Source organism: Alexandromys fortis, unplaced genomic scaffold (genome assembly GCF_014885135.2).
Source record: "Alexandromys fortis isolate MF-2015 unplaced genomic scaffold, M_Fortis_MF-2015_v1.1 scaffold_14, whole genome shotgun sequence".
Classification (NCBI taxonomy): domain Eukaryota; kingdom Metazoa; phylum Chordata; class Mammalia; order Rodentia; family Cricetidae; genus Alexandromys; species Alexandromys fortis.
Genome location: NW_026067910.1, coordinates 19,920,795 through 19,945,456, shown reverse-complemented (window position 1 = coordinate 19,945,456; position 24,662 = coordinate 19,920,795). Strand labels below are relative to the sequence as shown.

General features: G+C 40.0%; 1 protein-coding gene and 1 long non-coding RNA gene across 2 annotated transcripts in view; one reads left to right on the top strand and one right to left on the bottom strand.

The window, feature by feature from the left end:
- Positions 1–14,460, bottom strand: part of Ankrd28 (ankyrin repeat domain 28) — a 141,146-nt gene extending 126,686 nt beyond the window's left edge. Inside the window, exon 1 of the mRNA XM_050138015.1 lies at positions 14,211–14,460. Coding sequence (XP_049993972.1) covers positions 14,211–14,237 — 27 coding nt within the window. The 5' untranslated portion in view covers positions 14,238–14,460. The remainder of the gene's footprint in view (positions 1–14,210) is intronic.
- A 143-nt stretch (positions 14,461–14,603) lies between these two features.
- On the top strand, positions 14,604–16,497 carry LOC126499031 (uncharacterized). Its single transcript, XR_007590957.1, has 3 exons — positions 14,604–14,862; positions 15,145–15,399; positions 16,295–16,497. It is a non-coding gene; the product is annotated as an uncharacterized lncRNA (long non-coding RNA).
- Positions 16,498–24,662: the final 8,165 nt, after the last annotated feature.

Below are 24,662 nucleotides of genomic sequence, written 5' to 3'. Positions count from 1 at the left end.
ATAAAAGTAATACCAGTAAACAAAATTCTATTAAAATTTCAAGAAATCCTTCCAACTTCACCATTGGGTGCAACTAGCCACTTCTTTAATGTCTCCAATTGATGGCTAATATAACTGTCCTTATCTAATTTCATTTTATCTCATAATAGAAGCAGATACCTTGCTTTATAAACAGATGTATCCCCAGTGTCAAGGATCAGCAGATTGTAAACATGAATTTTTTTTAATCCAACAATCAGGGTGTTTATTACACCTACTTCTATTAAACATATTACAAAGAAAACAATATACAAGAACTGGAAGCCAAATAAGTTCTTAAACAAAAGAGCACAAGCTGAGGCCAACACTTAGCAAAATTTTGATCCTTAGAAAACTCCAAGTTAATGAATGATCACCTGGGAGACTAAGGAAGCTGGAATCTACTTGGACTAACAAAAGTTCAGGATCTGAACCCATTGTTTCTAAAGCTGTTCTGGCAACAGGTGAGAAATAAGAGGAGTGTATATAACACACAACAATTGGGCTAAATTTTCTATGGCTATATCTCAAACACACACACACACACCCCTCAAACACACCCACCACCATTACCACCACGACCAACAACAAATGCATGAAGAGGTAGTAAATATCAGTTAACTGGGACCCACTTTAAGAACAAAACAGCCTTTAAAGCAGGAAGGAAGATTTAGACTCTAGAGCAAGACCCAAGATGATCTAACTAGACTTCAAGCACACATACATCAAGAATTTGTATTCCGCTAAAAAACAGTGGCCTTAAGTAGTAGAGAGCTTGAGGCAAATAGGAAAATCATTTCCACAGAAAAATTTAAAACAATGTTCTGAATTATGATGGGCATTCAGTAGTAATTCCCATCTTGGACACTGTAACTATTTGCATAAAATGAAAGCCTAGGAAAGAAAACTATTCTAGTTTCAATCAAGATCATGTTAGATAAAGCCTAAATTAAACAAATCCCAAGAGAATACAGTTACCACTTGGCAATCTCTCCTCTTTGGTCTGTGATAAGCAGCCTCTTGTGGCTCTTACCTCTGGTAGTTTCTCAGAATTCCTTTTCTCCACCCATCCTAGCTTTTCCATTATATTCTTCTTGATCACAAGCCCTTCTCATTTCTTAAATAAATTTATTTACTACCTAAAACACTCTTCTATAAAATCACTCATATTTAGCAGCTTACTCAAGGACATTTCAATGTTTAGAAGTTCCACTAAAACTTCAATATTTCCAAAGTCAAACTTATCTTACTGGCTAAGTTAAATGGATTTATCTTCCTAGTAATTCCTCTACTTTACTGATCCAAAATATTATCAATTTTCCAGAATTCATTCAAAACACAAATCTTGTACTGTCTGCGTTGATATTTCAAAATCAAGTTCCAACTCCTTAGAATGCAGGCTTTTCATGACTGGACGCTCTCCAGCATAGACTTCACACTCCATGAGCCCCATGCTCTGTATATTCTCACATTGTGGCTGGGAGGACTAGGGAGGTGTTGTTGACACCACATCTTGCCATATAGTACTGGGTTGGGAAGAAACTCAGTGTTGCTCAAATTACCCTTGAATTTGCAGCAATTCCCTTGTCTCAACCTCCCTCAAATGCTGAGATTACAGGCAGAGGCAACTATGCTTGGCCACATTTCCTGTCAACATTTCTTCAAACACATTCTTGTATGTTTTAGTCTGGTTATAGAATCTGATGCAAAATAAAATCAGTCAATCAAAGGAATAATAAGTTGTACTAAATCTGGACTGAAATGTAGTTGACTGAAATTATCAAATAGAAAAATGCTGGAGAGATTTGAGCTTGCTTAAAAAAAATAAAATTTCCAAATATTAAATCAATAAAACTTTTGTGAAAAACTAGAACTACAAAAAAAAAAAAACCTCAAATCCATAATCAAAAGTTTGGGGCTTGCTATTAAAATGTTTAGAAGTCTTAAGGATGGAAAAGTTGTATCAATAACACAATCTTGTGTGAAACCAAGATTCTTTTTTATTCCTAAATTCTCATTTTACTCAAATAGTTATAATGCCCAAGATGAAACAATTAATATTTGATCAAGTTTAAGAAGTTACCAATAAACAAATTGAGACCAGAAGAGAATTTCATCGGTCTAGTAAAAGATATCTACAAAAACTCACAGCAGAAATCATATTTAATAGTGAATGACAGGAGATTATGAACGACAAGGATGTTCAACCCAGGCACGGTGACTCACGTCTATAATTACAGTAACTGGGAAGCTGAGGCAGGAGCACGGCCATGAGTCTGAGCTAGCCTAGGCTACACACAGTGAGTGTCAGGACAGTGTAAGCTACCACTAAGATCTTGCTACCACATATACCCAAAAGACTGTCTATCTCACCATTTCCATTTAATATTGTACTGGAAATATTGTACAGAAGGTTCCACTTGGTGAAAGCAAGCTAAAAGAAATAGAAAGCATTCAAACCAGAAAGAAAAGGTAAAGGTAAAATTACATTCAGTAAGAAGATACATCTCTACACAGAAAAACAAAAAACCCTACCAGGAACCCACTAAAAACCTATTCATACTAATAAATGAGTTCAATGGAAACGCAGAGTACAAGAGCAACTTAAAACACGGTTGTAGCCAGGAAGAAGTGCACACACCATTAATCCCTGCACTTGGGAGGCAGAGCAGGTGGATCTCTGTGAATTTAAGAGTTACAAAGAAAGAGGGAAAAAAAAGTCCTTCTATATACACTCTGAAAATTAAGGAAATTTCCAATAAATAACATAAAAACAGTAAATTGAACAAATGAAGTCTAAAACTTACAATCTACACAGTAACACTGAATGAAACTTAAAAACCTTAATAAACGGCAAACAACTCAGTCTCAGATTGAAGACTTACTAATATGATTCAGTATTTCTCAAATTGACTTGTACATTAAATACAATAGCTATGAGATTACTCCAACTACAAGGTGGTTTACTGGTTGTTGTGTGTTAAGACTCTGAAGGCACTGTGACTGATGGGATATCTCTGTATTGGGGAATATTATTTTCAGGTGTGCTACTTTTGTTTATACTGCATTTGATTAACTGTGAAGCTGTGATTCTATGCCTGTCTAAAACACCTGATGATCCTAATAAAGAGCTGAATGGCCAATAGTGAAGCAGAAGCAATGATAGGCAGGGCTAACAGGCAGAGAATATAAAAGAAACGAGGAGACCAAGGAGCAAGGAAAGACCAAGGCGAGAACATCAGGGGCCAGTCACAGAGCATGAGTCAAAGTAAGATGCACAGACACAGAGAAAGATAAAAGTAGTCAGGATAATGTAACTTAAGAAAAGTGAGCAAGAAACAAACCAAACTAAGGTCAGGCAATCATAACAAGAATAAACCTCCATGTGTGATTTATTTGGGAACTGGGTGGTGGGTCCATTCTCCCTCCCCCTAAAAGCCAAAAGAGTAAGACATCATAACATCTCAGTTCTCTCCAAAGCAGATCTCAGGACTGTTTCCTCATTCTCATATGAACCTGGAGAAACCCCTCAGTTTGAATGTTTATCGCCCACAGGCACGTTGACTTGGGAACCACCAATGTGAATGGAAATCTCCTCACCCCACAGCAGCCAGCAGCAACCCCAGCTACACACAGAAGGATACCATCTAAACTAAATGAGGCCTTGCCACTGATGTACCACTGGAGCTGTACTGCACCAGCCAGTATGGTAAGCAGAGTGAAGAAAGGCAACTTCTTCACTCTTCCTGTTATTCCTGTTGTGGAATATTATTATAAGGTGTTTTACATTTGTTATGCTGTGGAACATATATATGTTTAATGGTGCAAAGATGTGTTGCATTCTTTTATGTTGCATGTGTTTAACTCTGTGAAGCTGTTATACTTTGCCTGTCTAAAATATCTGATGGTCTAATAAAGAGCTGAACAGCCAATAGCAAGGCAAAAATAGGTGGGGCTGGCAGGCAGAGAGAAATCTGGGAGGAGAGGAAGGCGCAAGAGAACAAGGAGAGGAGGACATCAGAGGCTAGTTACCCAATTTCACACAAGCCACAGAGAAAGAAGAAAAGGTATACAGAAATAAATATAAGAGCTCAGAGGCAAAAGATAGATGGGATAAGTTAAGAAAAGCTGGCTAGAAACAAGCAAGCCAAGCTAAGGCCGAGCATTTATATGTAATAATAGGTCTCTCCATGTGTGATTTATTTGACAGCTGGGTGAAAGGACCACAAAAGACCAAAGAGCAAGGTGTAAAATAACCAACAACATCATCCTCCAGACCTACAAGATTACAATTATTATAGATTCTGGAAAGAACCCTCTAATTTGTTTTTACCTTATTTCTTTATATTACTTTTAGTACTTTAATTTAAAAAATCCTTTTCTGTTTTATTATGTATTGCTACTTTTTTATTGTTGCTGTTGTTTTAAGAGTCCTAAAGATTAAACTCAGAGCCTTGGGCATGTAGGTTGCTCTACCATTGCTGTTCTCTCTCTAACCTACCTCTTAGAGTAATATTTTATATATGTTTTAATAAATATAGCTTGCCTGAAAATCAGAGGGTAAAACTAAGTCACTAGAGGTCAGGCAGTGGTGTCACACACCTTTAATACCAGAATTTGGGAGAGAGAGAGGGGTGAGTTGAGAGCACCCTGGGCTACACACGATCACTGCAGAATTCAGGTGGTTGTAGCTCACACCTTTAATCCCAGTAATAGGGAGTCACATGCCTTTATTCCCAGCACTAAAATGGAATTTAAAACTGGAAAAGACAGAAGCTCAGGGCTCAGTCTGCTGCAATTGCCCAGCCTTGGTAGAAGTTAAGACTGTTTTAGCAACTTGACTGTTTTGCTTTTCTGATCTCCAATTTGAACCCCAATATCTGTCTCTGTGTTTTTATTATTTGTGCTACAACCTCTTCTCCCTTTGAGCTAATTTTTACTTACTTTTTAAACTTTGTAATCAAATTTTTCTTGCGCTTTGTCTTTTCCTTTATCTTTTTTTTCTCCTTACCTGCTCCTCTTTTTCACTTTTTTTATTACCTTTACCTTCATAGTTTTAATTTCATAATTTACTAGACATTGCTCTTTCTTTTTCTACAGTTAACAGTGATATAGCAGTCTTTTAAGATTTATTGCATTTCTATATTTGGCTTGCTTGGGTATTGCTGTTGTTACCAACACTGGCTTTCTCCTCTGAATAGTACTGGGAATTAAGTCCTCAAGGTTACTTACTCACTAAGAAGATCACATAGAAACCAGAGAGATAGCTATCCCAATAGCTGTACAATTATAGCAGAGAAACAATATGAAAAAAGCAAAATAATCTTACAAAACTGCACACATCTTCCATAACCAAATACAAAAATATGGGAACAGTTGGAAAGCTAGATTTAAAAAATACTAAAAAATTAAATTTTAAAATGACAAGGACCTCAAAGAGGATTCAAACAAACAAATGAATAGCAAAGTCAATTTGGACAAGAAAGTCAACAACCTGGATAATTCAGCAAAGACATACATAATGGGGAAGGGGGCTCCTGGTAAGGAAAAGCTCAAAAAAATCAAAAACAAAAAATACTCAATGGAAAGCATCACCAATAGACTAGAGTAGGTAGAAGGAAGAAAAGCAAGGATTGAAGATATAGTTGAGAATATATTCAGACAGTAACAAAGGGGGTAATGTATGATTATCACAACTTTTAAGTTCTCCGGGATACAATTAAGAATCAAGAATACATGTTTTTGGTGTAGAAGAGGAAGTTATAAAGATGGGTTTGATGGTACATGCCTATATTCCCAGGAGGATGACCATAGTTGAGTTCTAGGCCAGCCTGAGTTACACAGCAAGATCTTATCACCAAATGAAGGAAGGGAAGAGAAGGGGAGAAATTAAAGCAGAAAACTCCCTAAATCTTAGGAAAGGGACAGATATCCAAATATAAGACACAATAAGACTCCCTAATAGAAGTGACCAGAAATCCTCTCCATATCATCATACAGTTATAATGTCCAGAGTACAAAACAAAAACTGAAAGTTTCAAGGCAAAAGTTACGTTCTCATTACAATGAATCTATCAAAACAAAAAGCTCAACAGAAACCCTAAAGGTTAGAAAAGCATGTACTAATATATTTCACACCTTTAAAGTAACTGAAACAAAAATTTTTGTATCTAGCAAAATTATCTTTGAAAATTGGAGGAGACTTTGATGGTGGTGATGCATGCCTTTAATCCAGCACTTGGGAGGCAGAAGCAGGCAGGTCTCTTGAGTTCAAGCCAAGCATGGTCTACAGAGCGAGTTCCAGAAACCAGGACTACATAGAGAAACAGTCTCGAAAAAGAAAAAAAAAGTATTGAAGGAGAAATAAAAATGCCCACAATAAACATAAGCGGAAGCAAGTCATGAGTATCAAAAGAGCAATGTATACTTCCAAAAATACTACACGGAGAGGAAGACAGACAAACACAGTCATGAGCTCAAAGCTCAAAGGAGAGAGAAAATTTCACTAGGAGATCAAATAAACAAATGAGAATTAGTAAAGAATCAAACTCAATATTCCAGGAAACCTCTAAGGTGAATAAGGGGAAATTTTGTACATGCCTTCAATAACCCTAAAGGCAAGGTTTTATCTTTCAATTGAAACATACAAACTGGATATTTGGCTTAGAAAACAAGAGCCAACTATGTGCAAGAAAATTACCTCACCATTCATCTCAAGCAAATAGCAGGAGTAGGTTATACTTTTAGATTAAAAAGCAGACTTTAAACCAAAATTAGAAGCAAGAAAATCACTGAATATTAACAGGCAGTAATTTGTCAAGCTATGACTGTAAATACATATGTACTCAATTTTATCGAACAAGCACTACTTTTCTACATATTACAAGACATGACTATACTCCTCTCAGATGACAGATTATCTAGATTAAAAAAATTCAACAAGGACTTTGAATTAAACTATACCATAGATCAAAAGGATTTAATAACATCTACAGAATATCTCATCCAAGAGTTGCAGAATACATGCTGGTCTTGGCTACCAAGATATTTTCTCCAAAACATTGTATTTTAGGACATAAAACAAGTATTAATAAATACAAAAATATTGAAATAGGGGGCTGGAGAGATGGCTCAGTGGTTAAGAGCATTGCCTGTTCTTCCAAAGGTCCTGAGTTCAATTCCCAGCAACCACATAGTGGCTCACAACCATCTGTAATGAGGTCTGGTGCCCTCTTCTGGCCGCAGGCATACACACAGACAGACTATTGTATACATAATAAATAAATAAATATTTAAAAAATATTGAAATAGCTTCTTTTATCTTTCCAAATCAAATCTAAGTGAAATTACAGAAAATATAGAGACTGAAACCATAAATTTTTGAAGAAATTGAAAGAAATTAAAAATTTCCTAAACCAAATAAAAATGAAAACATTGCTAAAGTGGATTTAAGGGAGAAATTTATAGCCATGGGTGTGCATATCAAAAAAACCAATCATCATAAAAGAATAGCCTAATGATGCATCACATAGTCTGGTAAAACCAAAATTAGAAGGAAAGAAAATCAGAGAAGAAATAAATAAAATGGAAACTAAAGCAACAATAAAAAGGGCCAATAAAAGCAAAAGGCTGCCTCTGAAAAATTAAGGAAAATTAACAAATCCTTATCTCAGACAACTAAAAAATAAATAAAAGTAGAGACTAAAAAAGTAGCTTTAACAAATGCCAGGACATATAAAGGATTATTAAGAGTATTTTGAAATCTTGTGTTCCAATAAATTGAAAATTCTAGAACTTCTAGATATGAATTACCAAAATTGACCCAACATAAATATGTATGTGTATACACACACACACACACCCTAAAAGATCAATAGCAAGTAATATTACAGCAGGGATTTTTTAAAAATCTCAACAAGGAAAGATCCTCGATCAGATAAATTCTCGACTGCTCAACTGCTGAATTCTACCATATCTTTAATGTTAATGTTCCTTAGTCTGTTCCATAAAACAGAAAGAGAAGGAACACTATAAACATTCTACTAGTCCAGCACAGATAAGAAAACAGTAAGAACAATAACAAACACAGACCAATTTCCTTGATTAGTTAAAAAAAATAAAATATTTGCAGACTTGTAGGTGGAGGCTGTTCGTTCATTTCCCAGCTTCCCAGACCCGAAATAATCACAGAAACTATATTAATTACAACACTGTTTGGCCAATAGGTTAGGTTTACTATTAACTAACTCTTACATCTTAAATTAGCCCATTCCTATTATTTTGTATTTTACTATGAGGCCTGTGGTTTACCAGTAAGGTTTCAGTCAGTTTCTGTCTCCTTCAGCAGCTACAGGGCATCTCCCTGACTCTGTCTTTTTTCTCCTCTATCTCTGCTTCGAATTTCACCTTGCTCTATTATGCCCTGTGAGAGGCCCAAAGCAGCTTCTTTATTAACCAATGGTAACAAAGTACATTCACAGCATACAGAGGGGAATCCCACATTGCAGACTAAATTTAAAAATTCACTAAGAGACTAGGATCAAGTCTGTTTCTTTTCAGGGATGTAAGACTATCTCAACATATACAAATCAGTAAATGTATGGCAACAAATACACAAACTGGGGGATCAACTGATCTTAACAGAAATCAAAAAAACCTATGACAAGTCCAATATCATCTATGTTTTCCTCCAACTTCTATAAATTTTGCACTTGAAGTAACTCACATGCAGAATACAGTATATTTATGTTGCCTTTCCTCCTCTTTTAGCTAATATTACCCTTCAGGGCAGAGATTATGCCCATCTCTTCCTTCTGTCCTGTTATTCTCCAAAACAAAGCAAGGGACTTCTGACATAGAGTACCTGAATATATGAGCATCAGTGTTCTTCAGCATTTCATGTACTTGGTAAACATAATTATAAAGTTTTTCAAAGTGTCTTCGAAAGTGTCTTCGTCACTGTTCTACAGCTGTGAAGAGAAACCATGACCAAGGCAACTCTTAAAAAAGAAAGCATTTAACTGGGGACTTGACTACAGCTTCAGAGGCTTATTAGTCCATTATCATCATGGCAGGGAGCATGGCACTGGAACAGCAGTTGAGAGCTACATCCTAATCCACAGGGGTGTGCGTGTGCATGTGTGTGAAACCTCTTCCACCCTCAGTGACACACTTCCTCCAACAAGGCCACACCTCCTCATCCTTGTAATCTTTTCAAACGGTTCTCCTCCCTGATGATTTAATTAAGCATTCAAATACAACCCTAGGGGCCATTCTTATTCAAACTACTACACAAATGGTTTCTTTTTCTTTTTTCCTACTCCCGAAAGGCCAGATCATGTTCCACTCTTAGTAGATCCTTCATCAAGTAATTTTTACTACCCAAAATAAAAGTTAGTTTTAAATTCTTTATGTAGATTAAGCTTTTTTAATAGTCTGTAACCATAGGCTAGCCTCATCTACAAATCAATTTCCAGGCTAGCCTGGGATACAAAGCGACCTTTTCTCAAACTCTCTCTGAAAGCTGCTGGACATGGTGGTGTACATTTAATTCCATCTCATAGGAGATTTCTGTGAAGGATGAACTCTGAGTTTGAGGCCAGCCTGGTCTACACAGCAAGTTCCAGGGCAGTCAGGGCTATGTAACAAACTCTCTAAACAAACCAAGAAGACCAAGAATAACCATATACAAAGCATTTTGATCATATCCACCCTCTACTCCATACAGTTAATTAGAAGGAATCATTTCTAACATTCTAAAACAGAGTAGGTGAACTATAGTTGACAATAACTGTATATTTTATTACCAAGATGAAATATTAAATTGTATATGTCTACAAACAATAGCAGAGAAGCTTCTCAATGTTCCCAGCACAAGGAAATGATACATGTTTAGGGAGAATACCAATCACTCTGACTTAATCATTACACACTGCACAATATAATATTTTCAATTATCATTTTTTATATCTCATAATCATGTACCTAAAAAATTTAAAGATTTTTACATGGGGGAGAACTAGTACTTCAAGAAACCTACATACTAAACACAAGTAGAGAATTTTTTTTAAAAAAAAAGCCACTACCTTTCAGTATTACTACAAACAAAACTTAACTCTAGTTATAAACAAATTTTGAAAAGCAGAAATATACTATAAATGGTGTAAGTATTTTAAACTTTTTTTAAAACAAACTCTTAAACATTATGTATTATGTCATAAACAAAAGTTTATGACCAGGACTGGGGATGGAGCTCAGTGGCCAAGTGTCTATTTAGCATAAGACCTTTAGGATTTGAACTCAGCAACCCTACACACAGACACACAAACTTATGAACAACAGACTGATGCAATATTGATAAACCTTTACAAAGTATTATGCTAAATGAATCAAATGAGACATTAAAAAGTGCATATAAATGATTCCATTTAAATTAAATATCCAGAACAGGCAAATTCATAAAAAGTATATTAGTGGTTGTCAGGTATAAAAAGCAAGAGAAAGGAAAAAAGACTTCTAATGGCCATGTGTTTTTTCTGGAGTGGTGAGAATGTTCTAGAATTAGTGGTGATAACAATTCAGTGTGTTCACTTATTTTAAGAGAGTGAATTATATGGTATACAAATTCTATCGTAATTTTTAAAAAGGTTTATGGCCAGGCTGGTGGTGGGTGTTAACTCAGGAAAAAAGCTTACCTAACATGTATGGGGTCCTAGATCCAATCCCTGGCTACCTACCTACACACACACACACACACACACACACACACACACACACACACACACACACACACGGAGGGGAGAGAGCGAGAGAAGAGAGGAGGGGAGGGGAGGGGGGAGGGGGGAGGAGAGAGATGGGTGGGGTGTTTACGGTTTATGACCTCTTTAGCCCCTTTATGTATGTTAAAGAACACCCAGTTTGAGTACCATTTTTGTAGTTTTTCTCCAACTCATCTAAATAAGCAGTTATAAACTAGTTTCATACTAGTCCTTTTTTATAACCTGAGTATTCATTGTTCTCATTGATAGCTACCAATTTACCAACATTTATAAATAGATTTTACCTAAGAATCTGAACGTTTGGCATCCTAAAGGAAAATGGAACTCCAGAAATACTAGATAGACCTTGCACAACAACAGAGGCTTGGGGTTCAGCGCACTAACATGACTGATTCGAAGGTCAAGATCTCCACCACTGCACATCATCTATACATTGAAGCCAGTGTCAGTTGCCATTTAGCTTCTAAAATGGGGAATCTAACAAAGACCAACCACCTTTCTTAATAGAACATAAAGCCTATGATTTAAAGTTCAACTATACATATGAGCAGTTTTTTATCAGCTAAAGAGATAAAAAGTGATACTTAAAGAGGTAAAATCCTGCCATTGTTACAGATGAAAGAAGGGTGCTGGATACCCTGGAACTGGGGCTAAAGACAGTTGTGAGCCATGATATGGATTCTGGAAATCACACCTGTGTGTGCTTGGAATTGAACCTAGGTCATCTGGAAACGCAGCCGATGCTCTCTTACCACTGAGCAATCTCTCTAGCCCCCCATTTTACTAATAATTTAAAAAATATTTTCATCTACTCATAAGCAGAAAGTAATACAGCAATTGTATCTTATCCCCTTAATTACATACTGGCACAAAATGAGAATGCTGTCTTATTCTAATTACCGAATGAATGAAAACAATTTCCTTTATTTGTTTACTGATCTTCTGTCTTCTCTGTGTATCTTATATGTATATTGTTGGTTTGTGTACCTGTGGCTGCATACGTGCATGTGGAGGCCAGACACCAACCTGTAGTGTCATTCTTCAGGAATAAGCAAAGTAGGCTACATTGACTGGTCAGGGATCCCTGAGAATTTATCTGTTTCTCTCCCAGGAGCTGTGATTACAGGCATGTGTCACTGACCCTAGGTTTTTTATTTTTTTTAACATGAGTTCTGGGAATCAAACTCAGATCCTCATGCTTATGTGGGTGGCAAGCACTTTACTGACTGAGCCATCTCTTCACCTCTAATTTTCTATCTGTACCATGTAGAACCCTTCTCCTGTAGAAAAACCTAACTCTTTTCTAGCTTCTATGTACTATGCTTTGCAAGGTTAGCAAAAATCAAAACCAAAGCAAATTATATTACTTCCTATCACAAATGTATATAAAGCTTTTGAGTTAGAAGCTATGTCAACTCCCTTCCAGGTTTAAAAATCCAGTGTACATATCCAGATCTTATCTTTCCTCCAAAAAGTATTTCACCTTCCTGAAGTGCTTTTCCTACACATGAGAAAGTTTAAACTGTCTGCATTCCATTTTGTTTCTATCAACACTGGTTTGTAATAACGAAATATAAACTGATTTCTAAGAAGAACAATTCCCTTTAAATTAGGCAAAATAAACTCAGTTGGTAAAGTCTTTCAAAAGAACTAGATGAGACAATTAGTCAGTATTACAGCAAGTCTTCGCCAGCAATGCCATCATCTCTAAGTTTACAGGTGACATTTTAAAGATCAATATCACCACCAAGTATTAAAGGATATCACATTAAACTGGATCAGTATTACAAATGCTTCACTATTGTAGTTCCTAGATACTCAAATGCAAAGATGCAAATGCATTGTTTTTATTTCATAGTTTTTATAAACTAAGATGTTCTAAAAAGTCTACCAGATTCCTAATGCACACAAACGGCCAAATCACAAGATAATCTTTTCAAAAGTGAAGGGTTAGAATCAAATATGTAGGCAGGAAGTGCTACTAGAATAATAAAATTAGAGGAAAATCTCAATCTTGTTTCATGGTATTAACTATATAAGATTTACATGTCGTAGGCTTTAACTCTGCTTGTTGTTACCAGGTTTTTTTTTTTCTGACAAAACTTTGTGCAATGAAAGAGTTTGTTGTATTTAACACAGTAACCAAGAGCTGTTTGTGGCTGGTGAACACTTCTGAAAAGTGACTAGCACAACTAAGAAACTGGTTCTTTTTTTTTTAATTTAATTAAAGACTATATGTGGCTAATGGCAACATGCTGGACAATAAAGTTATTCACATAATTTGAAATATAAACTATCAACTAAAGTTTTTCCAAGAATCACACCTTAATGTTAATATTAGTTAAAACTATGCTGATACCAAATGATACAGAAAGCCAGCCATCAGTCTAAAGAGAATATACCATTTTTTTAAATAAAAAATGTTATTAGCTGGATTCAGAACTTAAACTTTTACTGGCAGAAAATACATATACATATGAAGTTTTTCCCTATCGTTTTTGGTAAGCCTGTGCTCACTTTCGGAATGGTTTCCCAATGCATGCAAAGTAACTTTCCCTTCAAATCTGTTCAGTATCTCCTATTCAGGAAACAATAGCAAAATAAGTACTCAGCGTTAATAGGTTCCCACGATCCCGAAATTTCACACGTTAATTTCCTTTTTCCTTCAAAAAATATAAACATTGGGGAGAATCTACATCTCCTGAAGCAAATTATAAAGTTTTACAATCCACCTCACGTTTTTAAAGGGAACAACATTCAGACACAGTTGCGATTTCATTGGTAGATACTAAGTTATTCTTCCAGGCCCACAGAACGAGTCTTTGCAGCATTTCAGGTGTTCTTTGACAAGCTCTTCCTAAGTCAAGAAAACTAACCAAGATGGTGCAGAAATGTCAAGAGAAAACAAGTCCGGGGATTTGCACGGTACAAGTCTCTAGCAGAATCATTCAAGAAAGGTAGGTCTGCTTTCTTCCGCCACCACCTCTCCGCGAGACAACGCGTTGGTCGGGGAACCACCCAACGAAGCAACCCGAGAGCAAGGTCGTGACCCCAGGTCACGGCCACCAGCACCGCTGCCGCTTTGCACAGCAAAGCCACCTGTTAGGCCCGAGCCTCACCTGGCAGGAAAGAGGAGGCGCCTACCCGGCAGCGCGCCGGACGCGAGGGCGGCGAGCGCGGAACCCGCCCCTGTGGTGGCGGCCGCGATCCCCCGGCGGCACGTGGGTTTCTCAGAGCCCGGGCTGCACTGACAGGCGGACGGTCCCAGGCTGCAGCCTCGCGCCGTCCCCGGCCCGGGACACCCGCTTCCCTCGCAGCCACCGCGCTGAGCGGGTACTCGGGCGGCCCACGCCGCTGGTCCGCCCTCCTCCGGGTTCCCGGTGGCGCGATTGCGCTCTGCCGTCCCTCACCTACCTGGTCGCGGAGTTTGAGAAACGCCATGGCGGTCGCCGCCGCTCGGCCACTGCCCGGGGCCGGCGGGTAGGTAGGTGGCCGGCTTCGCTGAGAAGAGCGCGGGCAGGGGGCGGCGCCGCCTCCCCGGCCGCCCGCCGCCGTGAAGAGCCCCGCCGGTCCCGCCTCCTCCACCGAGGACTCCCTCCCTCTTTCTTCTTTCTCTTCTCTCTCTTTCTCTCGACCGCCTCCACACGCAGCCGCTGCCTTCGCCGTCGCCTCACACCCCCTCCCCGAAATACCCCGGCAGCCCCCGCCGCCGCGCCGCTCCAGCCCGCGGCAGCGGCGGCATCCAAACTCCACTCCACAATATTACCACCACCGCCCGCCGCGATTGGCGGCCGCGCGGGGGAGAGGCCAGAGTAAGCCGAGCGCCTATTGGCTACGCCGCCGCGCTCGCTCGCGTCCAGGCCCCGCCTCCCCGGTGAGGGAGGGGCGGGGCACAGGAAGCGGCGACGCGCCGAGCGGGCGGGCCTGGTGGCGGGGGGTCTGGGCGCGCGCCCCGGGCGCGGTGGGCGGAGCCGGGGCGGGAGGTGGGGGAGGAACCGAAGCCAGGGTTAGAGTAACGGCCCGGGTTGGCACGTGGAGGTTACGTGCAGAGGTTCGGCTCAACCAGGTGTGAATGAAACAGCCGGAGCGGGTGCAAGGGGAGGGCACGGGGCTGGTGCTGGTTCCCTGAGAGTAGCGAGGGTACCGGGGAACCGGACGCGTACGTGGAGCGAGAATGAAAATGTCTCCGCGGTTTTGGGGGCGAAGTGATCACGGGGGACTGCTGGCACGCGGGACGGAAGGGCGTGGTCTTCATAGCTAGAGCAGGTTGTGACCGCCAAGCTTTTCTCTCCAAAGCGCCCCTTTCAATCTTGCATGTAATTTTTCCCCCTTTCTTTATGATCTAAAGGGCTTTGCCTCCCACTCGAGAGGAATCAATTTTTGCAAAAAGATGTGCAAGATTTCCGATAAATAGCATCCTTGGATGGAGAAGAGGAACGACTCCCTCGCCCTGACACACACACCCACGCCAGCCCACAGCTCAGAAGAGGCTTTTCTTTCTTAGGCAGCTGCACACTGTTACCATTCCAGGCTTGTGTGGGAGAAGATTGTTGTTCACCTGTATCTGTCCGCCTGGGCGGCTCCAGCCCCTGGTTAATAAAAGGTACAGATGGTTTGAAGACAAACGTGAGGCTTGCTTAAAAAAAAAAAAAAAAAAAAAACCTCCCTTTTCCCCTACATCATTGTGTCTCTTGGGACAGACTTTATTTGGAGAATCGATTTGAGCCTAATGGCAGTCTAGAGAAATTCAGATCTGTGCCAGGACTGTTGGTTTATTATACCAGTACATTTAAAAGCAACTCTTTAGCCCCATAAGAACAGACAATATCAAAGTGCAAGATCGAACTCACTAATACTATGAGACTTCTGATATCTCTTAATGTAACCATCTGTTGAAAGAATCTTTTTTCTAAAATTATATTTTTTGCCATGGATGATATTTTCTACTTTAAAATGGAGGAATTCCCATAACTGATGGAAGAGGCTTCCAAGGGAGACAAATGGTCCTTACTTTGCATTTTCTCCAGTACCCAATTCTTTCTCCAGCTTTGGAGAAGAAATAAGGATTCTGTCATTCATCTCTCTTCATCGGTGCGTTGTAGTTGAATGAGCTGGTGGTAGGAAAGCCCCTGAGTCCTCTAAGACAAAGGTGTTGTGACAGCTCTTCCTACACCACTTTGTGATTTCGACTTCCCAAGCCTTAGCTTGCTCAAGGACGTAAGATTTTACTCACCTCTAGCTGTTTGCCTGGTTACCACTAGCGGTGGACCCAGATATTAATACAACTAAACAAACAGCCACACGCAGGAATCTCACCGCATTAAAGTTCTGGAATTTAAAAGCACAACAGGAGTTTGGTTAGCAGCACAGCACAGACTCTGGGGAGCATAAAAGTGGCTTTGAGGGTATGGTTGAGAGTGGACCAGGAGTGCCCTTCAGTGTGTTAGGATTGAGCTGATGAAATTTAACTAAGAGTAACTGATGGAAATGTTTTACAGCATGCAGGCTCTGCATTATTGTGGGTGTGATCATGCTGCAGAGGTCGCTTCAGTCCTAGGTGGGCTCACCTTTCTCCACTTTGAACACTGTTTAACATCCTGTGTCTCTTGCCCACTCTTTATTCAAAAAGAAGGAAAGAAGAAAGAAAACTAAGCTCAGTCTTACCCAGCTTACTCATCTCACACAGTCAAGCAGGATAATGAAAGGCTGTGGAAATTCTGAAGGACCATCCAAATTTAATATTAGTATTTTAACAACACTATTTCCATAGCTGTTGAGATAGTAACAGATGTTGACTCTGGAAAAAAAAAAGAAATAAAACTTCTATGTAACTAAGCATAAATTGAAAATATTCATGTTCAAGTTCTATTAGCATTAAAATATATTATTATTCCTTCATATGTTAACATTGTAAAGAGCTCAGCCAGGTGTGGTAGAATATGCCTTTATTCCTAGCACTAGGGAGTAGGCAGACGGAGCTCTGTGAATCTGAGGCCATCCTGATCTACATAGTTCCAAGTTGGCCAGGATAAGTACATCATTGTAACCAGTGAGGCCAAATACTAAAATGATGCCCATGTGTGTTGTATGAATGTGCGTTGGTGTGCACCCTTGTGAAGGCTTAACAGGATGTCTTCCTCAGTTGCTTTGCACCTTATTTTTTCAAACAAGGACTCTCACTGAACATGGAACCGCTGTTTTGGCTGAACTCTCTGGCCAGCGAGATCTGGAATCGAAACCCAGGTCCTCGTGCGCGTGCAGCAGGCATTTTACCCCCTAAGCCATCCCCCACTTCTCAGGTCTCCTTTGCTGTACAGCATTGACATCCTCCAGCAACCCTGCTCACACAGTAAGTACTTTTCAGTCATAAAATAGTACTCCTAACAAGACTCAAGTAAAGACTGACTAGTTGGCTTAAGCCCATGTGTCCATGCTTCAGCCATTCACTCCTGGCAAGTCTGGGAGTTGCTGACAGTCTCCATCAGAACTTGTGTTCAGAAGAAATTGCACAGATACAACCACCAGGGAAGTTACTGTAAGCTAAGCAACCACAGACAGTTTATTTCCTTATCTGCTATATGTCAGACACTCACTAAGTGCCTTCCTTATATTCTTTACCTAATGGAATTTTCATTAACGTTTTTATAGTGCTACCTAAAGAAGCTAATTGTGCCCAGAGTCACCCAACTTACCACTGGCAGGACCTGATATGGAATGCCCTTAACAACCAGAAAAGCAGCCTTTATGGTAGGAAATAGACAATTTCTAGGTGTTTTTTTTTTTTTGAGCCAGATAATCCCTATTGCACAAAAATGATTTTTTTCTGAAGAATCTGAGCTACCAATAAGATGGAAATAATAGACTGCAAAGCAGCGAAAGTGAATGCGGAGCCCAAGGACCTGATGGTGCCAAGTGTTTATCCCAGGGAGTTCAGCGGGAGGGGAGGAGAATGTGAATGAGAGGTAATATACATAAAGATAACATCTGCGTGGTTCAGACTTAAAATCATGAGTTAAAGGAAGAAACTGAGTCTCCATAGGAGTAAACTAAAAATGAAGCGGGTAGTAGTGAAAGTCGAGAAAACTAAGCAGAATGTGGAAATGTTAACTTACACTGAGTAGAGTCAGGCTGACCTAAAAGGAACTTTCAGCAGGTATTTCAGCAACAACGAAGATGGAAAAGGTCTCTCAGGTATTGAGAATCCATAAATGGAAAACAAGCTAAATTATTTGTTTTGTTTTGTTTTGAGACAGGGCTTTTCTGTGTAGCCCTGGCTATCTTGGAATTCACTCTGTAGACCAGGCTAGCCTCAAATTCAGAGATCCACCTGCCTCTACTTCCCGAATACTGGGATTAAAGGTGTGTGCCACCACCACCAGGCTTAAACTATCTTTCAAGAAAAAAGATAAGCACATTTTAAAATTCAGACTCATAGATGCTCCTTGGAAAAAAATCTAAGAACTGTTGATGTAGCCTGGTAGAGTGCTCGCCTGTCATGCACAAGGCTCCAGGTTTAATCCCCTGTATTTTACAAACTGGGTGTGTTCATGTCGAAAACCCCAGCCCTTGGGATGTAGAGACAGGAAAATTATCTTCAGTGGATCATCCTCAGTTATTTATGGAGTCAGGGCTAGGCTAGGCTATAAACTGTATCTTAAAAAGAAGGAAGAAAGAAATCCTGAAGGACATAGTATTAGAAGAAAAAAAGAGGGTAAATTCCCAAAAAGAAATGAGGTTAGATATGAAAGAATAAATGAATGAATTAGTAAATATCTTGGTCAATCCAAAGCTGTAGTTTTTTTTTTTTTTTTTTTTTGGTTTTTTATTTATTTTTTTTTTTTTTAAGATTCTGATATTTTAGAACTTGAAAACTAGATGCAATTGAACTACTAACCCTTGGAATACAATAGATTATACTAGGAGCCAGTTTGGAGTTAAGATGTTCTAGACTTAACTCAGAAAGAGAATATTCACTGACTTTAGGCTTTGACAAGTTGTTATATCCATTAAACTCCTTTTTAGGCCGGGGTGGGGGGTGAAAATGAGAACAGTATAGAATCATTGGGAGAGCTCGAAAAAACAAGGTTGGTCTTTTAGGGGAAAAAAACGTCATAACCCACATATCAGAACCGACATGATAGACTGCTATTTCCATCAAGCATCAGGTCCCAGGAGCTCAGCTTTGCTTCATTTTCCTCTGCTTTCATCATCATGCTGTGCACAGAGCTCGTGTGCCTTCATCTCTCACGTTTCCCCTGGTCCTTCTGGTTTGCATAGCCTACGCCGTAGGCCACCTGCTAGCTGCAAGAGAAGCAGAAAAAGAGTTCTTAATTCTTTTTTTTTCCCCCAACATTATTGATTCTTCGGAAATTCACATCATGCACCCCAATTCAGCTCATGTCCCATCTCTCCCTATCTGCCCTTCATTCACCCTTACAGCATCCCCACCAAAAAAAAAAAAATTAATAAAAATTAAAACCAAACCAACCAAACAAAACACTTTGCTCCTCCATCCTTTCTGCCTCTCCAACATCTCTTTATTTGTCTTACTGGCATTGGGAGTCAGTGTGTGTCATGCAGTGGACCCTTCAGTTCTTTCAACTTCATTTGTAAATGTTCATTGCTTTGGGCCTGGTTCAAGGTCTCTGGTTCTAGTACACCATCATCACTGGATCCTCACCAAAAATCCTCCCAGATATCCAGTGGCCACCCTGAGTCATGGAGACCCTTCACATGCTCCAGTAGGTCATAGATGGGGTAGATGATAGGGTGGGCTACTCCAAGGCCCTGAATGTGGACCAGAGTGGTAGTTGAACTGGTCAGAACCGGCTACTGGAGCTGCTCTCTTCAGGTGAGGGGTAGAGCCAGCTCCTCTAGGCCCATGCCATCAGGGCCAAGTCTCTCAAGCCCATGGTGAGGGGTGGAGCAAGCTCTCTTGCTGCAGTGTCCAGCGAGGGGCAGGGCCGACTCAGCCTGGCCCTTGGATTTCATAATATATGGTTCTTATGGCCTCCTGTAGTAACACGGACCACAGACATTAATGCATACCCCACCTGCAGCAGGACCCAGACATGGCCCTCAGCAACAGCTTGGGCCCAGACATCAACCACGGCCCCTGTGACAGCTCAGGTCACCCAGATCAGTATGACCCTGATGGCAGCATGGTTCTCAGACAACCATGTGGCTTCAGGAGGCAAGCCAGACCCTGGGCATTGACAAGGCCCTCAGTGGTAACAGGAGCCAAGGACATCAACTCAGACCCTGGTTGAAGGAGGGCCATGGACCCAGACATGCCCCTCAGTTGCAGCTTGGTCCTGGACATTACCATGGCACTGGGTGGCAGTGTAGGCCACTCGGAATAGTAAGGCCCCTGCAGCAGCATGGCCCTCCAACACCTGCATGGCCATAGGTAGCATCCCAGACACCAGGCATCCTTGTGGCCTTTGGCGGCAACATAGATAACAGATGTCAACACAGAGCCTGGCTTTGGTAGGACAATGAACCCAGCTATGGCCCTTAGCAGCAGCCCAAGCCTGGATATCACCATGTCCCTGCATGGCAAACAGGCTACTGTAACAAGTCTTTCTCTGCCTGCCAGCTATCTCCCAAATAACAACATGGATCTTGATCTTAGCTTAGGCTTGTCCCACTAGCTCTTATAACTTAACCCATTTATTTTAATCTACGCTGTTATGTGGCTTGTTAACTCATCTTTCTGTACTGCCTATGCTGCTTCCTCTGCATCTGACTGGCGACTTACTTTTCTTCCTCCCAGAGTCCTCTCTGTCCCCAGAAGTCCCGTCTAACCTCTTCTTGCCTAGTTATTGACCCAGCTCTTTATTAAACCAATCACAACAATCTATCTTCACACAGAATACACATATTCCATAATAGGCTACCCATATCGTCCCGTTCCCCGCCACCTTCACGTCTTCCATTCTACTTCTTTTCCATTTTTTTCACCACACACTTGCTCATCATAATGGCACCCTTCTGCCCAGCACCGGGTGAGCCTGGGGATGTCTTCAGCCATCCCAGACTTTGAGTACCCAGGCTGGCCTATGAGTACCTTCTACCCACCTGAGCTGAGTGGCATCAGGCAGGCCTGTGGATGTCTTCTGCCATCTCAGACCTTGAGGAACCCAGAATGGTCTGTGGATATCTTCTCACAAGCCCAGGCCTTGAGGACCCAGGCTAGCTTGTGCATGCCTTCCACTCACTTGAACCAAGTTGAGAGGTCTGAATTCTTCTCTAAGGAGGTGGGAATTTATATCCAGAAACTATCCTACAATAGGCCTATTTAAATTATATGACAATAACTAAATTATATGCCTTCAATATAATAAACTGTTACTAACATGTGGAACATCAGAATGCGGTGGAATAATCCTCTTGTACACTGAAAATCTGTTACTCGGATTGGTTTAATAAAAAACTGATTGGTTGTTAGCCAGGCAGGAATTATAGACAGGACTCAAACTAGGAGAATGATGGGAAGAAGAAGGGCAGAGTCAGAGAGACGCCAGCCAACTGCCGAGGAAACAGGATGTGTAGAAAACGAGGTAACAAGCCATGAGCCACATGGCAAAGCATAGATAAGAAATATGGGCTGATTTAAATGTAAGAGTTAGCTCATAGCAAGCCTGACCTATCAGCTGAGCATTTATAATTCATATTCAATTTCCAAGTCATTTGGGAAGAACAGGCAGTTGGGACAGGAAAACTCTGACTACATTGGGAGATACTCACCAAAATGAGGAAAATAAAAAGTTTAACTTCCAAACCTAAAAAGGACAAACATGGCCTAAAGAAAACTTAGTAAATAAAAAAGAGAGAGTGAAAAAAAAAATAGAGACAGGAAAACATGGTGGGTCAGGCAAATTAACATATGACAAATATTTAGCTCAAGATGATGGAAAGAAGTCCAAGGATATAATTAGTCATAATAAAAGTTAATAGGTTACACCTGTCTATAAAATGTGACATCATATACATCCATTTTCAGGCTCAATTTAAAAAATAATTGCTATGAGTCAATCATAAGATATATGCCTAAAACACACGGTCAAAAAAGTTTAGGAAAGGAAAAAGAATTATATACCTAGAAAATACCAAACAAAAGGTTGCTCATCTAGATATCAGTAGCAGATATATGTATCAAAATTTAAGACAAGCATTGGTAAGAATAAATAGGTCATATGTTATCCTAGTAAAAGGCACAGTTAATTTAAATAGTCAAGGAGATACGCTTAAGTAGTTAAGAGCACTTTTTGCAGAGAACCCAAGTTCAATCCTTAACACCCATGTTGAGCAACTCACAACTGCCTTTAATTCCAGCTCTAGGGGGATCTGATGCCTCTGGCCTCAACAGGCAACTGCACTTACATGCACATACCCACACTCGACAGACAGACAGACACACACACACAAGATTTTTAAAAGTCTTTGGTTTCTGTTTTTTTTTTTAAAGGTACATGGTTGTGAACTTGTGTGTATTTAACTACATAAAGCAAAATTTTATGAAATTGTTTAAGGAAGATAGCAAAGACAATATCCAAAAGCAATGCACAAACTAACACAAGGGTCTCACACCATTAAGTTACTAGACTTAGCTGTGTTAGACTTTCAACTGCTGTGGCAATTCCTTGAGAGAACAATATAGAGGGCAGAAGACTTCTTTGGGCTCACGGTTTCAGAGGTTTTACCCAACAGACATCCCACTTTTGACCAGTGACCACCTGTATCCACAGCAGGCTATTCAGAATCATTTCATTTACTCAGAATTCTTCTGAGGGGGTCTTTGCGTAACTGCTACCCCTCTGATAATAATAACACTTCTATGTTTGATATACATGAGCAATACCTGTATAAGACTGCATAAGATAAACATTTCATAATTATGTACACAATATGATGTAAACTAAAAAAACAAACATTTTGAAAAAACAAAAACAAAGTATGCTAATACTAACTGGAGTTATGGTTGGATGACAGAAATGAGCCATCTGTTTTCTATATTTTGCACATTTTTAATGAGAAATCTTTATCTTGCAAATTTTCTTTAATATATTAAGATTCTATGTACACTTATATTGTTCAATTATTATGTTCATTAGAATAAGGAAAGACAAAACAAACTACTATAATGGAAAAAGAGGGGCTAGATAGTGTAGTTTAGGCAGTGAATATATTTAGTGTATTTACTCAAACTAACCCACAGTTAGTGTGCTTACAATTACATTTTATTTTAGCCCTCTTTGTTTTAAGTCTTGAAGACTGAACCCATGACTTCACACACACTAAGTATATTCTTTCAGACTGGTGGAACAGCAAGACCTTATTTTATGTTGCTTATAAGAAACACACCTCCTGGGCATTGATGGCGCACACCTTTAATCCCAGCACTCAGGAGGCAGAGGCAGGCGGATCTCCCTGAATTCGAGGCCAGCCTGGTCTACTAGGCTACTAGTTCAAGGACAGGCACCAAAGCTACAGAGAAACTTTGTCTCGGAAAAAAATAAATAAATAAACGAGAGAGAGAGAAAAAAAAAAACTAAACTGTGCACGGTGGCACATGCCTATAATCCCAGCACTCAGAAGTCCAAAGCAAGAAGATAGTGTGTTCAAGACAAGCCTGGACGACATAACAAGGCTCTGTCTTAACAAAACAACCCCCCACCCGCAAAGTAAAGACAGTGACATAAATACCTAATGACATAAGTAGATTGAAAACACAAGCAAAGATAATATACAGTAATAACTATATAATATCCGGAATGATTGTATGGCAAACAGAATAAGTTTAAAACTAGAAAATTTCCTGTGTATTTTTGTTGTGTAGTTAATACACTCAGAAGCCATAACCACTGTAAACATTGATTAAGAAGTAGCTTTAAAATAGACTGAAAACTTGCTGTTTTACCTTCACAGTGGCTTGCCCTTTAAACGACTAGTAGCCCAGCTACAAGGCCATAGCCTAGGGGGAGTTCTGTTCCTCCAGACAAAGGCTCTGCTGCTGAACTAAAGGCAGCTCTAACTAAATTGAAAACCTGGGAGCTAAGAGAATTAGAGTAGCAACTGGCTAACTTTCTCTCTTAGCTGGTAACCTCAGAAGCCACTCCCTTCCACACCATCCCAACTAAAAAAACCACACTATGCTCCTCCCTGCTACTTCTCGTGGTCAACCAGTTGCTAAGCCCGCTTCTCCGAGCCCAGGTTAATTTTATTAAATTAATGCAAACGCAACACATCTTTACATAGTCTAACAAGTGGAGCATAAACAAATGGAACACTTCTTTGCCTAGTGAAACAGATATTCCACCACAAAACCTGGCAAATTAAAATAGAAATAGGGGTTGAAGCTGGATCAGAGGCAGAGCATTTGCACAGCTTGTGTAATGCCTTCGGTTCAATCCTCACCTCAAGAATAAGAAAAAGGTTTTAGAGAGATGGTTCAGAAGTCAGAGCACTTGCTGTGCTCCCTAAGAACTGGAGTTTGGGTCCTAGCAGTCACATAACAAACTAGCACCCAAGCGCACATAGACCTCAACTTCAAGGAGGTGGACAGAGGAGAGAGGAAGTTTGATGGGTTTTCAGACTCCAGTCCAGCCAAAAACCTTGAGCCAAATGTTCATGCAGACAATACCTCAAAAGAAGTAGGGACAGAGTGGTGGAAGAGGACACTTGATGCCTTGTTCTATTCTGGTCCCTACTCACACACACACACACACACACACACACACACACACACACGAATAAATGATGGAGGAATTTCCTAAGGAGGCACTAAGGATAGCATCAAAGTATTTAGGGGGGCAGGAGAGATCACTCAGAGATTAAGCACACTCCCTGTTCTTCCAGAGGACC